This window comes from Lissotriton helveticus, chromosome 2_1 (assembly GCF_964261635.1).
Source record: "Lissotriton helveticus chromosome 2_1, aLisHel1.1, whole genome shotgun sequence".
NCBI lineage: Eukaryota > Metazoa > Chordata > Amphibia > Caudata > Salamandridae > Lissotriton > Lissotriton helveticus.
The window spans coordinates 185,280,355-185,297,319 of NC_136059.1; the positions used below are offsets into that span (position 1 = coordinate 185,280,355).

A 16,965-nucleotide genomic window follows, 5' to 3' on the forward strand; every position below is an offset into this window, starting at 1 on the left:
CACTTTTACCGTCTCTCTTCTCTGTCGTGATGCTTTCAGTATGAAAAGTGTACATTTAGTTGCGAAAAAGAAACGGATTCAAGATTTAGGGTCATACACATAGTGGGACTGGCATGTGGTGCAGCCGTTAGTCTCCTAAGAAACTGTACCAAGCACTTCAAAGGCTTTTAAATGCTCTCGCGCCAGGCTTCTGATTTTTGAAGCTAAGTTGCATTTCTAGAAAATGCTGTGCCAGGGATGGTGGATGAACAGAGTGCTTCCTTGACCGAAAGAAAGGCAAGATCCTCTATCTGCTCTTCACCTGTAGCGCCTGTGGACCAAACTCCCACTTGGAGAGCCTGTAAATAAGCACAGCACCCGCAGCCACAGTAACAATCAAAGGTAACATTCAGCTTCCTGTTTGGCAGTAAATCCCATCAGCCTATTGATTAGGTTGTCTTCCTGCACATCGATCGAAGCACCTCTGACCCCAAGTAATTAGCGATGCCCTAGGTTGGGGATGCAGAGCTTTGTGTGCCCCTGCGCCAGGGCGCTGTCGGGCTGGAGCTGGGACTCTGGGCAGCTAAGCATGGCAGAGTGGCTTCCACTGTGTGTGTTTTAACACAATATGTCTTTCCAGAGGGTCTCCTGGGCATCGGCAGGCGTGGTGCAGTGAGTTGGACTAGACCAGTGATACGCAAAGGACGGCCCGGGGGTCGCATGTGGCCCTCTTGACCTTTACAGGTGGCCCTCTTGACCTTTACAGGTGGCCCTCCTGACCTTTACAGGTGGCCCCTGGTTAACAGCAGCACTCTGCTTACTCACTCAGCACTAACTTTAACCCGTTGGCTGCGCCGCCCGCTTTGCGGAAGTGCGGCACTTCCGCAAAACGGGTGGAGCCGCGTCGGCCAATGGCCGACGGCAGCACCAGCGAGGTAGTGCTGCCGTCGGCCAATGGCCGACGGCAGCAGGGATAGGGTTAAAAAGAGGTTCTATAAACAGGCAAGCATCTATTTAAAGGTTATTTAAAGCTAAATAAGGGAAGTCAATAGTGTGTCCTGCCAGGAGGAGCGTTGCCCCACTGCTCCAAAGGAAAAATACAATGATAACGTATCATTATTATCATTGTAGTTTTCCTATAGAAGTCATTGGCTCGTGGGGTGGGGCTGGGCAACGCAGGGGGAGGAGTGGTTTGCACTCCTTAAGTGCGTATGACTGCTTGACCGGCCCTCTTGGGTCGGCCAAGCAGTCACGCACACTTTGCAAGCTCCCCAGATTGGCTGTGGGGAGCCAATCACAGCGCTGCTGCCCGGGTTCTTCCTGCTGCTGCTGATGGCGAGGACTGGGACCGGAAGATGAAGGGGACGGAGGAGAGGCAGCTGTCCATCCCTTTCTGGTAAGTCCTTTAATTTTTTTTTCCTTCACTCCCCCGTCTGGTAGCAGCCGCTACTGTGGCCTGCACTGGTTAACTGTAGGAACACCTTCATTTTTAAAGACCTCTTTCAGCAAAAGTGCACTGAGAAATATATATTTTTTTAAAGTGGTAGTTTTTAACAATACATTTAGAAACATTTATTCTTTCCCCTACCCTGACAACAATGCAAAGATTGAACTAAGAGCCAAGTGAGTTATGTGCATTCTTTGGGTGACCTAGGTTCCTATTATACATGAGCAACATTATAGTTCATTAAATCAAACACAATGAAAGTTTTGTACAGCGTACATCCTGAAATCCTGTATTTTTGGTTCCTCTTGCATGTGATAATGAAGAAAAAGGAGGGAATTGAAATGGAACAATTTCCTAGGATCACACAATTTGGTTAAGTGGCGAAGCTGGGATTAATCCTAAGCTTTCTGGTTTCACATTCACAGCCACTGGAAGTATATGCTTTGCTTCCCCTGCACTCACTTTACTGCCACCCTATTGGCATCAAAGCGGCCCGTGGTCACATCACAGATCAAACTTTGTGGTCCCTGGTAAAATGTTTGTGAGTACCCTTGGACTAGACTGTCAGCTGTGGAACCAGAAGTCCTAAATTCTAACCCCAGCATTCCACCGAATGGGCACATTGTGTGATCTTGGGTCATTCGCATTACCGCTGTGTGTTTCATTTATCTTACCTGAGACATTTTTAATCCATTTAACCTGGCTAAGTCAAAGTATAGAGAGACATATGAAACACTTGACGTTTGCATATCGTGACTTTCACCTAATTGTAGCCCAGGTATGTTGATTTCATCCTGTCGGGGTGACTCTGTGCAAAGCCTAATGATAACGACAAGCAGAGCCATAGTTATTTTAATAAATATAACTCATTTATTTTAGAAATTCACATTTGAATTACTGGAAGTAGGTGCATGATCAGCAGACAGACCAGAATAGCGCTCAATAAAACTTGAAAGTTCCCCCTTACTCAAGCGCGGTCCATGCTGCTTCAGACTTGGTAGAAGGTTATTTTAGCAATGGGAACTAAACAACATTTTTCATCTAACTTCAGTCTAACAATTACATACTACTATAAAGGGCGCATGGCCATTTTTGTGTCAAGTCTACAAGACAATGCAACGCTCTGCTTGAAAAAGCTGTATTATCAGCTTACCAAGAACTTATAGGGGACTTAAAACCAGTCCATTGCTTTCTCTTAGTTTACTTCATTGTCACTCTTATTTGCTTGCTTCTTAGTCAATGGCTTGCCTTGTCCATCATGTGTTTGTCCCTCCTCTGGAGCACATCCTCTTTACTTGTGTCCTTCCACTGCTCACGTTTAGGGAACTGCTATTTTCCTTTTGCTTAAGCACTCCATGGGAGTGCATGTGTTTTCCAGTTGTGTTCCTTGCGTGCTTCTCCCCGTTGTGCTCCATGTTGCTCTTCCTCATCCGTATGTTTCCACCCTGTGCTCCTTGTTGATCTTTTCACATGCATGCTTTACCCCTGCTGTCAGTCATGTGCTTCTTTTCTCCTTCCCCTACCCATTTCCCCTTGCTTCCCCCTTAAAAAATTTGTTTTAACTAGTTTACAAAAATGCTTTCTGTTTCATTTACTGATCCATTTCAGATCAGTACATAAAAAAAAGAGGAGCGCAGGTCGTTTTGGAATCATGAATGTGCGCTTACATGCTTTTTATTAATTCCTTGTATTCATTTAGGGCTAGACTTATTGGCTTTGCAAATGCTTGTTGGCCCTTTGCCCAATTGTCTGATACCTATGGGAACTTTTGAATAGCAGAAATAGTGATATGTATGTGCCAGTCCAACCTGTGGTGTTAGAGACAGATCCCATACCCAGTACCAGTTTGTCAACGAGCTAGAGAATGCACCAAAGCTCTTCTCTGACCTGCTGGTATTTCAAAGACACGAGCCTGTCTTTAGCTGCACCATTTCACCAGTTCGCCTTCTGTTCTTAGTTGCTGACTTTGCAAAGGAGGTGCCTATTGTGTGGTATGGAAACTGCCTGATGTAGGGGGAAGTGGAGTCTGGGATCACAAGCTGTGACGTCGTGGTGCCATTAAGACAAAGAGGTCTGCCTTAGTGTGTTGTGAAGGCGTGGAAGGTGGGTCTGGGGTCAGACTAGCTGTGGATCTGTGGTGAGATTGGCAGAGATGGTCTATGCTGTGGTGTGATCTGAAGTGGGTAAAAGGAGTTTGAGGTCAGGCAGGCTGTAGACTTGTGGTGAGATTAAGGCAGAGAGGAGGCCTGCCGTAGGGGATTCTGGGGCTGATGGAGGGAGGTGTGGGGGGTCAGACAAGCTCTGTATATGTATGTGGTGAGATTAGGGCAGATAGGAGGTCTTCTGTAGTGTGGTCTGAGGCAGATGAAAGGAGTGTGCGGTCAGGCAGGCTGTAGACTTGTGGTGAGATTAAGGTAGAGAGGACGTTCGCTGTAGTGTGGTGTGAAGGTGAGGAAGGTGGATCTGGGGTCAGGCAAGCTCTGGATCTGTGGCGAGATTAAGGCAGATACCAGATCTGCTGTGGTGTGATCTGAAGTAAATAAGAGTATGACGTCAGACAGGATGTGGACTTGTGGTGAGGTTCAGGCAGAGAGCAGGGCTGTTTTAGGGCTTGGGCCCACCATTGCTGGCAGTGTTAGCCTGGCTCCTGCTGGCTCACGGGCGCCTGGGGTGGGCGTATTGAAGGTGTAAAGGTCTGCACATATCTGACCTCTCCCAGGCAGGGGTCTCTAAGTGACATCTGCCTTTTAAGAGGCTCTGTGGGATCTATTCCTAGTACAAAGGAAGGGCTCCCAGCTCCAAGTCCTCACGACACTCGTTTCATTTCCGGGTTTTCATTTGACATTTTAAAATCTTCTGGGAGCTATGATCACGAGTTGCACTACCTGTTGGACCCCCGCTGCTGAGAACGGTGACCCGTGACAGGAGAGACCCGGGCTGGAAGCAAGGTGTCCTGGTCTGGGGTCAGGCGGTCACCCTGGATGGTGCTGATTCGATGAGTCACCTGCTGCGGCGCGGACATGCAGCGCTGTGCTGCCCTGTGCCGGGTCGGCGCTATGTGACGTGGCTGCGCCTGTAAGGGAGCCGGCAGGGAGGGCTCCGGACGCATCCCGGATAGATGACAGATCACGGTTTACTCACATCCTCTGCCCAGCATCGGCGGAGAGCCGGCAGCTGATTAGTTTTAATGAGCAGGTGCGTGACTTCATCTGCAGAAAAAATGTGCGTGCATAATTTATAAGACAGACAGAGCAAATGTAATTGTGCGTAGGGAAAACGAAGGTGTCCGTTACAGCTGGAGGGGGTGTTCCAGGACGGGGCGTCAGTGCGTCCGAAGGCAGCAGCCCTGTTAGGAGTCCATCTCCCTTAGAAGAGCGGCTGCTGGTGAGCCAGTCGTGTTTACATGACGCTTCTATGCACGCAGACACTCATCACCCCCACGCCGCCTGATACAATGCTGCCGCACCCCCTCCTCCGGCCCTTGCAAGCACCCGCAGCATCTCTATGTCTGGCCCGTGGCTGACCTGCACTTCCACCGGGTGGACGTTTCCTGTAGCATCCCTTGATGCCTAGGGTCTGACTCTAGCACTGTCCCCTCATGCTTAGGGTCTGACTCTAGCCCTAGGGTCTGACTCTAGCCCTGTTCCCTCATGCTTAGGGTCTGACTCTAGCCCTGTCCCCTCATGCTTAGGGTCTGACTCTAGCCCTAGGGTCTGACTCTAGCCCTGTCCCCTCATGCTTAGGGTCTCACTCTAGCCCTGTCCCCTCATGCTTAGGGTCTGACATTGTTTAACATCTTCATGTCCCCTTTGGCGGCGGCGGTGGAGGCCTGTGGGGCCCAGATCGTGTCCTACGCCGATGATACGCAACTCCTCTTCACTTGCGGTAAAGACCAGGCATTTGATGGAGAGAGTATTCGGGGCTGTCTGGGAATGGTCTTCGACTGGTTCCAGCGGAATAGTTTAAAGGCCAACTCCAGCAAGTCGGAGGTCTTATTCTTTGGTTGTGCCACTGACCCTGATTGGCGGCAATGGTGGCCATCTGATATGTGTCCTCCTGCACAGTCATCACAGGTTGCCAAAAATCTTGGTATCAAGCTGGATAACAGGCTCTCACTCAGAGCTCAGGTCCTGGGGCTGGCTGGCACCTGTTTCGGTATTCTGAAGATGCTTCGCAAGTTCCTACCACTGCTGTCTGTGGAGCATAGGCGGATTACTGTGCAGGCGCTCATTGGATCCAGGTTGGATTATGCCAACGCCCTTTTCCTCGGCCTTCCGGATTATGTGGTCCAGCGCCTGCAGGTGGCACAAAACTCTGCTGCCCGCACCATTTTTGGCCTGCACAGGCGAGCACGAGCTTCTGGGTTGTTGCACAGGCTACATTGGTTGCCTATCCGGAAGCGGATCATGTTTAAATCCCTGACGCTGATGCACAAAGCATTGTTTGGTTCAGGTGCAGGATACCTGCGGCGAAGATTGGCCTTCTATCGCCCAGCCCGCTCACTGCGGTCTGAATCTCTCTTTAATGCTGTGGTTCCGCGCGTGAGGAAGGCCCGCACTGGGGGGCGCTCCTTCAGCTTCAAGGCCCCCCAGCTGTGGAACTCGCTTCCGCTGACGCTTCGCAGCACCTCCAATTTGCTTCAGTTCAGGAAGAGCCTGAAGACTTGGCTTTTTAATCTCTAGGCTTTTTCTGGTGGGTCTCTTTCTTTGCGTGTTTATCTGTTGTTCTTTGTTGTGTTATCTCACATCGAGCTGCCTGTGGAAAGCGCCGGGACACTCTTTTAGAGTAGCCGTGCGCTATATAAACTTAATATAACATAACATAACATAACATAACTGACTCTAGCCCTGTCCCCTCATGCTTAGGGTCTGACTCTAGCCCTAGGGTCTGACTCTAGCCCTGTCCCCTCATGCTTAGGGTCTGACTCTAGCCCTGTCCCCTCATGCTTAGGGTCTGACTCTAGCCCTGTCCCCTGATGCTCGGGGTCTGACTCTAGCTCTGTCCCCCTGATGCTCAGGGTCTGATTCTCGCCCTGTCCCCTGATGCTCAGGGTCTGACTCTAGAATAGAGTTCCACAGGGCAGGGGCCAGAGACCTAAAAGAGCGTCCCCCGCTCTGCTCCTGTGCACCCTAGGAGTGCAGGCCAGATGCAGGTCAGTGGAGCGCAGTACTCGTGGGACATGAAATGTACAGAGCCCCTCAGTATCTGGGGACCCTGGCCGTGTAGGATCTATGGGTGGAGCAGAGAGCTTTGAACTGAATTCTCTGTTCAATAGGCAGCCAATGTAGATGGTACAGGAGATGGGAGGTGTAACAGTGCTTAGGGAGGGCAAAAACAATGCGGGCGGCCGCCTTCTGTGCCCTTTGGAGTCTCTTTGTGCCAGTTTTATTTACGCCCAATAGCAGCCAGTTACAATAGTCGAGACGTGACAGAACCACCGATTGAATAATCACTTGTCTGGTGGAAGAGTAAAAAAAACCAGGAAGGGTTTCAGACCAAGTAGGTGGCCAAAGCATGTACCTGCTACTTTTTTGTCATGAAGCTCGAAAGAGAGTGAGTTGTCCATCAGGACCCCCAGATTATTGATTCTTGTGTGTGGAGTTAGCTGGTACGAAAAAAGGCAAAGCTGGGCAGAAGAGAACCATCTCCTTCTGGATCGTTCTGTTCATTAAGATCTGCTACTCATTGGCTATAAAGCAGCCTGCGGCTCGGCTGCATATTCATTCTACCAGTGCCAAAGTTGCTACCACATGTAGTCCCTGTCCTAGACATATACCAGGCAGCTACGCGGGCGTCCCACCATATGTTCACGAGGTACAGTGGTCTGTACTACCGGTTCGCCTTAAGGAGCACTTTGCTGGCTTGGTCCTGCAGGAATTTCTGGCTTGAGTCCTCTCACAGACCTGCCTTGATATCCATTCAACAAGTGATCTGTGACTCAAAGTATCAGAAGAACAAGTTACGTTTGATAATGCTCTTTCTGGTATAGACTCTATCTAGCCGCAGATTCCACACTGATCCTCTCATTGTCCCTGTTCTGTGATCGGCATCTGCACACTGATCACAAACTATTCACTCATGGGGCTGTAAGTCGGTTGGGTGTGGACAGCAACTGATGTCCGCATGCCAAGTTGGTGCCTATATGGGCTCAGCACGTAATTTATGGAGTGTAACGGCGTCCGTGCAGAGCTGCACAGTGCCACCTGACATCTCGCCCAGGTAATACTGAACAGTTTCTGGATCCAGTGTGATGCCTGGAGAATATTTAAAAGTTGTGGACTCGGTGGCTAGATAGTCTACCAGCAGTGGCGGCAGTAGTGGTGAGACAGGGAAGGGAGGGGTAAAAAAAAGAAAAGATCACTTACCTTCTGCACGCCCCCTCTTCTCTGCCCTGTCCTTTCCATCCTCCCGTTCTGTGAACCGGAAGCACACAGGCTCTCAGACTCCCCTCGCCAATCACAACGCTGCTGTCAGTTGCATGAGAGCAGCGTCGCGATTTGTCTGAGTGCCATGGTTCGGCACTCAGACAGAGAGTGGGAACTGTGCATGTTCTCCACCCAGACTGTGCAATGCAGCCGGAGGAGAACATGCTAAGTGTGCATGACTGTTTGGGCGGCCCAAGACGACCGTCCAAACCATCATACGCACTTAAGTGCACTCACCACTCCTCCCCCTGCTGGCTGTGATGACAGCCAAGACCCTCCCCGAAACTGGCTTCAGCAGGGAAAATTAAGATGATAAGAACATTGTGTTGTTATTTTAATTTTACCTTTTTGGCACTGCTGAAAAGCAGTGGGGCGACGCTCCTGCGCCTTAGTGGAGGGCCTGCCCCTGTCTACCAGAAAGAGCGTTACAGATGGTTATCACTTGCTCATTTAACCTATGCTTAGCCCATTAATCTTTCTTCTTATTGTTTTGCTGCACAATATTTCGTTTTCGATACCCTGGTACCCTTATCAAAGATTATAGGACCTTGCTTGGTATTATGAATTGGAATTGTACAACAGGCTGTGTGTGAAAAGTTGAATCCACAGCTCTTCGAGTACTCTTTGATGGGACAAAGTTACCAGATTATTTTCAAATGGATTCCCCTCCCCTCACGCATTCCCGTAGTCCAAGGTCTCATTGTCAGCCGTATAGATTACGGGAATGCCCTGTTGTCTTCTATTAATGAAAATCTTCTGGCGAGACTACAGTTATTACAAAACACCGCAGCCAGGCTGGTGCTCAACCTTCCCCCCGCACCCCATCACTGCCCTGCCTCAAGACCTTGCACTGTCTCCCTATAAAGAAACGCATAAAATTCAAATTATGCTGCCTAGTCCACAAAACTATCCACGGACAAGGACCAATATATCTGGAAAAAAAGCTCAAATTTCATAGCTCGGCCAGCACACTCAGATCCTCTAGCAAACTACTTCTAACTGTTCCCAAGGTTCGTACTGTCAGAAACGGCGATAGGGCCTTCAGTAAAACAGCTCCTGAAGTCTGGAACGCCCTGCCCCTTCACATTAGGACAGAACCCAACCACCTGAGATTCCGTAAGAACCTTAAAACCTGGCTCTTTTAGTCACCTGCTCACTGTCTCTGTCTTGTGGATCTGCTAGTGCTCTGAGACCTTCGGGTGATTTATGCGCTATATAAATGCATTTTACAATTACAATTACAATTATTCTGTGTCACTAGGGACATCCTATTCCGTTTCAGGATTTAGTTTTTAAAGACTATTATACTCTACTATTTAAGTGCAGTTCGTTCATTTGAGCAGAGCAAGGGCTCCCACATCCATATTACTTCGAGCCTGAAAGTGATTGTTTAGGCCTAAAGCATGGAGTCCCTGGGAACCTGCAGTCTCTACCTCGACCTTCCAGTGAAGAGAAGGAATCCATTTCTCTTTACTAAATCCTACATTACCACCAGTCTGTATTACAAACAGTCCTCTTCTCCGACGTCTGATCTTTGCTGGCCCTGCCGTGGCGCACAATGTCCTCCTCACAACTTGCAGAGTGAATAGGGTGCGGGACACCACTTGCTGTTGATACTCAGCGTTGCTCTCAGTCATTCTGATTCTTGCACATTCTAGTGAACTTTGTATGATCTGGATTTGAGATTACAAAAAAGTAGCTGTTCATATCCAAATTTTGGAACGGAAAGAGGTGGAAATAAAAAAAATGTTGCAATGGGTTTTGGGCAAGTGACCTTAACATGTATTGTTCTCAGGGCTCGAGTCGGGGTACCACGCGGGTGGATGGCATCCCCCCACTTATTTTACCGGGGGGACACCGTCCCCCCTGCCAAACAGCTGGGCTTCACTCTTTGGCCTCTCTGGGACGAGGAGCTCGGCACCTTTCGTGACATCACTTCTTGTCGTGACGTCACTTCCCGTAACAGCGTCGCCCCACTTCTTTTTTTACGACTTTTGCCCTTATTGTTCTGTATAGTGAAATTCACACAAACATCCTTAACCCCCAAACTTCTTATAGCCATGTCAGCAGGGTTGTCACTAGAGCATCCAGGCGAATATGGACATGGGTGCAGGGGGCCCCAGAGGTCTGATTCCAGTTTCATTAATAGGATGAGCTGAGTAATGGGAACCTGATCAGCAGTGGTCATTTCTTAGTGAAACACCTGCCCATGTCCTATTTGTAGGGTACAACCTCTTGTACTATTAGGATAGCGTTGAGGGTCAGAGGCCGAGGGACCCTCTCTCCTCTGCCCTTTATACAGTGTGCATGGGTACGGTTGGTAGATCAACTCATCAGTTGCACTGTTTTGTGCTAACACCATAATAAATGAGTTTCAGTGACAGGTGTGCATTTTCACTGCATTTGTGCCAGACTGAGAAAGGTGGGCTACCTGGGACTCTGATTTTAAAATAAACTGCTGTCTTTGTAGCTCTGCATTACCTTCCACTCTTCATCTCTCTCACATCACCTGCCAGAAGCTCCTGTGCAATAGGCCCAGGTCTGGGTCACACGGCACATACACACACACACAACCACACACACACACAACCACACACACACACAACCACACAATCACACCCAACCACACACACACCCACGAGCACACACAGAACCACACACACAACCACACACACCACAACACAACACACACCACAACACACATCACGTCACAACACACGTCACAACACACACCACACACACACCACAACCACACACACCACAACCACACACCACAACCACACCCACACCGTCAGTGCACACTTTCACCAGGCACAGATACCATCAATCGTCAGTGCACGCTTTCACCGGGTACAGACACCACCAGCTGTCAGTGCACGCTTTCACCGGGCAGAAACACCACCAGCCATCAGTGCACGCTACCACCAGGCACACACCAACAGACGTCAGTGCACGCTTACACCAGGCACACACACACCACCAGCCGTCAGTGTACGCTTTCACCAGGCACACACCAACAGCCATCAGTGCAAGCTTTCACCAGGCACACACCAACAGCCATCAGTGCACGCTTTCACCAGGCACACACACCACCAGCCGGCAGTGCACACTACCACCAGGCACACACACCACCAGCCATCAGTGCACACATCAATTGTTAACGCATCCACAATTAACTATTGTAGCAATTGCAGTATGGCACACTTTATTTGTAAACATATTCATCTAAAGTGCAGCATGCCACCATTGCTACAGAAATAAATACACATTTTTTGGCCTACAATTGATAGACTTTTGTTGCAATTGGTGTTGCAATATTTAGCAATGCCAATAGCTCAAACCTAATTATTGCAAGACCTATTGCATTGCAAATGCTTGTTTTTTTTAACGATGCTAAACATCATCGGCAAAAGCATTGTGCTGGATTGCCAAAAAGGCAGTTGGTCCCTAAGGCGAGACCTTTTGGCTTTGCCAGTAATTGCTTTAAGTTTGTTTGAGGCTTGGCAGTGGATCTCATGGACACAGAGCCTACTATGCTCCAACAAGCTTTTTAAAAACATTTTTTAAATAAAGAGCTCTCAAGGCGAATGAGTTACCACTCCAGCTGAGGAGTCTGTAACTTTTTAATGATTTCCAGTCATATATCAGTTGCAAAACATTGATACATTGCACACTGCATTGGTATTTGGAAGAGATGTCCCTTACAAATACGATACAGTATCTATTTCTAAACACATTTAGCAAATCTGAAAGACGTTTTCTGAAATAGCAATATATGTTTAGTACATAAGAAAAAGGGCATTATCATTCGCAAACCCTCTAATTTACTGATTCCTTGGGTTTGCGAATGCTAAAATGTTTCATACATCTGGCCCTACGTTACTGCTTGGGTCCACTGGTCATATGCTCTGCAACATCCAGGGGTTGTTGTTGTTTCCGCATATGTGACTGAAACATTACAACTGCACAAACTAAATTTTGAGCCATAAAACCTAAAGAGAGTGGGGTAAACCTTTCGGATGTCGACGCTGAGTGGTCATGGGCGGGGATCTTATTTATGACTGTGAATGGACTTTCTTTCATCTCTTTGTGGTCATCCAGTTTCCTTTCATCGGGTGGGGCCTTCTTGAAATCATGTGGTTGTTTTTTTGGGCATACTAAGTACTGAACCAGATGTACTTGACACCTTTTGATTCTGTTGTAGGATATACCACGGCTATAATGTTCTAAACACTTATTTAAGGAGTTGGTGTTTGTACCAAGAACCGGGTGTTATTGACACCATGTGACTTGTTGTTGATAATGCTAAGGCCTGTGCCTCCCTGGCATTCATTGACTGTGTTTTGTTTATATTCAGGCCTGAGTAGTATTGACACTGTTTGACCGTGTTGTTGGTTATACTAAGAACTGTGAGTTTTTGATGCTCTTTGACTGTTGCTGGTTGTATTAAGTAAGTGTTGCCTATACTAAAGACGCCATGTTCTTCACACCCTCTGACTGCCCTTCAGGTTATATGGAATGAATATTCTTGACACCTTCCGCTTATTGTGCTACTGAGTACGGTGAAGAGTGGATATTCTTAGAATCCCCTAAACACATTTTTTGGCACACGGGTAGTACCAGACCTTCCGCAGAGCCCTTGCTATGTTTCAGGCTGGAGGATCTTAAAAACATTTGATGAGGTTATTTTTTTTGTTTATTAATAAGACTGAGTGTTCCTGAGAACTTTGATGAATATTGGCCATGATTAGATTGGGGTGGTCTTAAGACCCTCCACTTTTGTGTTTACGATTAGAATGGAATGAATGTCTTCAAATTGTCTGACCACGCTACTGGTTATGGTTACGATTGCAGCTTTAGAGACATCTACAATGGCTCTTGGGCATACTTACTGTTTCACTTCCTTGGGATGACTGGATGTCGCTGTTTTAATGAGGAGAGCACATTCTCAGGGTTCACGGGCGAGATTCTTCATGATCATTAGGTCTGGGCGATCTTGAAACCCCTCTGATTAGTTCTGAGTAGGACTAGATTTTCCTTACACCGCCTAGCACAATATTGTTTACTATTACTCTACCGAATTGCACTGTTGGTTATAACCAGGGCCACTGGAAATATGGGATTGTGCGGCTGCAATGATTTGCGCACAATCATAGATTTGTCGCCTGTGCCACATATTCCATCATCTGCAGCATAATCTGCAAATTTTAACCACAAAAAAAAATAGTTTCAAGCTGAAACGGTTCACAAGTTACTAAAATGCTACAAAACGCATTACAGCACTGAGGAAGGCCCTCTGCAAAGACTCACTGGGTAGATTTGTGTTGCTTATTACTACATTTGGTGTTATCTTGGTACTAATGAGGAGCAGCCATGTCACAGACAATGATAACAAGCGTGAAAATAACAAAATAATTAAGTTAATACTATTACAAAACGGGTTGCATTATGTTGCATAATTTACCTTTTCTTGCAGCATAATTCACTCAACTCTGCGGCATGATTTGTCCCTCCCTGCCGCATTATTCCAGTACGCCTGTTTTTAATTTGGTCTTAGAGTTATTGTCATCCCTGTTCATGTTATTGGTTGTGATTATGGCTGGACATTCTTAAAACCTCAAGATGGCATTTTTTGTTATTTCGAGACCCCTCCTGATCACTCCAGGGGCTATAATTAAGATTAGACTTGATTGGGACGCATCGATTGTCCAGTTAGTAGTCATTTGGATTGGATGTTTATAGACCTGATTGCATTGTTAGGTGTATTGAAGCTGCATGTTCTTTTGTTACTCTGATCACTGTATTGGGTACATTTGTAAACCGACAACATTGACATGCCAGCTGTGCTCGGTTTTCTATGCATATTTAATGTCAGTGCCACTAACTAGCCCCTTTTATCTCTGTTTTCCAGCTTTACGAGCTTGATGATGACCCGAAGAGGAAGGAATTCCTGGACGATCTCTTCAGTTACATGCAGAAGAGGGGTGAGTGCCATGCTGCCAGCTCTGAGCTCCCCGGGCACAGCTTTTAGCATTGTCTCGGTTTATCAACTAAAGTCAACTGGTTAAACCTTTAGCTCATTACCAATTTGACGACTAGTCCATTTTTTCTGTTGAAAGGTTAACTATCATCTGTTGTATACAGGCAATCACCACATTTGGTTATGTGTTGTGTGTCCATCCCATTGAAGAGCCATAGAACTTTAGCACGAATTAATACGATTTCTGTAAAATAATTGTGCACTAAATTAGGAAGGTGGAAGAGTGGGTTTGAAATGTTTAGATCATGGAGTCATGATATCACCCCAGCATCTTTTACATTGTGGTCTATTAGCATCTTGAGACCTAATACATACATGCTGCCTTCTTGTGAGCGCCACAAAGTCCTAGCCAGCCACCTTCCTGGCCTCTACTACATGGCCAAAGCAATCGGGTGTGGAGCTTACCCTAAAAACTTACATCACAAAAAACTGCCCCAACCATTGTTTCTTTTCCATGATTTACGGTTAAAGATTAATTTCAGGTCACTTCACACCTTGTACCCACCTACAATAGTAAACCTGTTGTATTCGCATTGAATCTGAGCACCATATCGTATTGTGGTCATTATATCCGCGGAGTTACTCGTGTTGATAGTCTGCCTGGGTTGTTCTATACTAGTTTTAAGAAAGAGAGTTGTCATTTTGTGAATCGAAATTGGGGACTGTGTAGATGATTAAAGGGATTACAATAGTTTCTAATGCTAAAGGTTTGTCTTTGGGTTTATGAAACAACCCGAGGAAGATGTGGATCTAGCCTGCGCATACCCCCTTCTTGGACTCCAACGCCAGTCTGAGGCTTGTAATGTAAAAGAAAGAAAGAAGGACCCCTTGCGTGCGCTGGCGAGGAGCAAGCAGACCAAGTAAACTTCTCGCCATACATACCTCCACAGAGCACAGGCAGCTTCTTAGGGCTGAAATGGAATGACTTTTAGTTGAATTTGCTGAGGGCACGTGGCTGCGAGGGGACAAAGCAGAGCAAGGAGGAGCCAGTCCTTCGCTCTTTTCTTGTGACACATGAATAGCGAGCGGCAATGCCAACATGTACCAAGGGAAGTAGAGCAGCATTTAAACCATGGGCCTTAATCCATTCAAAGAAATACCCCACCACGCCCCTCACCAAAAAGTCCAATTTTAGGTGTAAACGTTTTGAAATGTGGACCAAGGTGTTTATGATTACATGCTTTAGATCTTGTTTGATGCAATGCATTATCATTGGAGTCAACAGCTTTGTACAGTCTAAGATACATTGGCAAGGATGATGAGTGAGTTCTTTTGATTAAATTGACAGCATTCTTTTGGTTCCTATTCTCATATTCACTACTTATGCGGGTGAAAGGCACGAAGGAGCTGCTCCTGGCAACGCAAGTGGCGATAGCCGCGTGGAAAAAAGCATAAAAGGGGAATGCATTGGGACAACCGTGTGACGCGGGAGACCCGCTATAGGCTGGAACGCGAATAAAATAATATGCAAAGCTGCACGGTTTCAAGCACTGGAGTACGTTGGGGATCTCAAAGGTAGGAGATACGCTGGTGGAGGTGGCCCTTGCTTTGTTCGACTTTCTACAGAAAGAGTTTGAACTAACCTCGACACAGTATTATAAATACTTACAAGTCACTCATGCCTGAAAGGCACAACAGATTGAGGCGAAAGCATTGCCTTAATATGCACCGTTGGAGGGGAGATTTCTTATGGGGGAAATTGGAGAAAATGTGATCTCATGAACCTATAAGACTTTGATCAACAATCAACCAGACACATTAGTGAGCCTGCGGGCTAAATGGTAGGGAGAACTAGGGACCCACGATGACCTGGATTGGGAGGTGGCACTGATGCTCCCCAGGGAAGTTGGGATAAAATCCCGCCTCCGCTTGATACAATTTAAGATCCTACATAGGGCATATTACAAAAGGGACCGCTTACATTGTCTTGGGCAACACCTCAATGGCTCTGATGCCACACTGAAAGTGTAACATATCTTCATACACTATGGCACTGTAGGGTAATTGCCGCTTACTGGTCAGCCCTCACCTGGGAACTCAGCCCCATACTAGACACATTGATACCAATGGACTGCTAGGAATACCTACAGTGATAGATCTTCCAAGGGTCAAACTACTTTTTGTTAATTTGGGAATATTTGTGGGGAGAAGAGATTTGGCAAAACACTGGGTGGCACCGACTCCACCCACATTGCATGAATGGAAAATGGGTCTGGACCTTTATATGATAGCGGAGAAAGCGACGTACATTACGCGAGGGTGCCCAAGGAAATTTGCTAGGATATAGGGCCTCTGGCTGAGCTACCACAGAATTACAAATGTGGGAGAGGATCCGCTGTCTCAAAGTAATGTAACTGTGACAACATCGGGAGGTTCAGATGATACCCATTAGAGGAGGGGCCGCCCACCTCAAAGATTGTGCCCGATATGCCCAAACTACTTTTGTAACCATACAACTTGTGTCTTTTGCTGTTCTCAAGTAATACATCCCCTGCTATTCTTGTGTGTGTAATGCAACAGTTGTATAAGAGAAAATCTTAAAAAAATATATTCACCTCAAAAAATAATTGACAGTATTCCACATGGTATGAGATGTGCATTATGAGCCCACCAGGCAGATAACTTTACAAGACATTTTGAGTATCTCGGCCGCGCCCTGTCTGCATGTCTGATAGTCTGTTGTAAGATTTCACAGCGGGAGAGTGTGCTCTAGACACTCCTGCTGGAAGGTGAAGGAGTGGTCTTGTGTTTCCACTCTTACGCACTCTAAGCTCACACTGGAGGAAACCAGGGTGTTGTTTATCCCACTAATGTCCTTGGCTCTTTGGTGCTGCCTGCTATACCTGGAGTGGGCAAAGGACAAGGGACCTCTTCCATAGCTTATTTCAGGGCCTTAATTAGACTGCAATCTAATTATTTTCCTATTTATTAAACCAGTCCAGCTGTGACCGTTGAAAAATGGCTTTAAGAGAAACTGAGAGAAGAATTGTTACCTAGTTTACATGATGTGCTCATCTGAGAATCAGAGTAACACCTATTTCTAGATGCAGGGATCCATTTCAGGGAGGTTTGGG

At 46.9% G+C, this 16,965-nt stretch overlaps 1 protein-coding gene across 1 annotated transcript in view; it reads left to right on the forward strand.

Moving 5' to 3' along the window:
- ARID3C (AT-rich interaction domain 3C) overlaps window positions 1-16,965 on the forward strand; it is a 493,073-nt gene that overhangs the window by 276,664 nt on the left and 199,444 nt on the right. Inside the window, exon 3 of the mRNA XM_078674696.1 lies at window positions 13,763-13,835. Within this exon, the coding sequence (XP_078530822.1) occupies window positions 13,763-13,835 (73 nt within the window). The remainder of the gene's footprint in view (window positions 1-13,762; window positions 13,836-16,965) is intronic.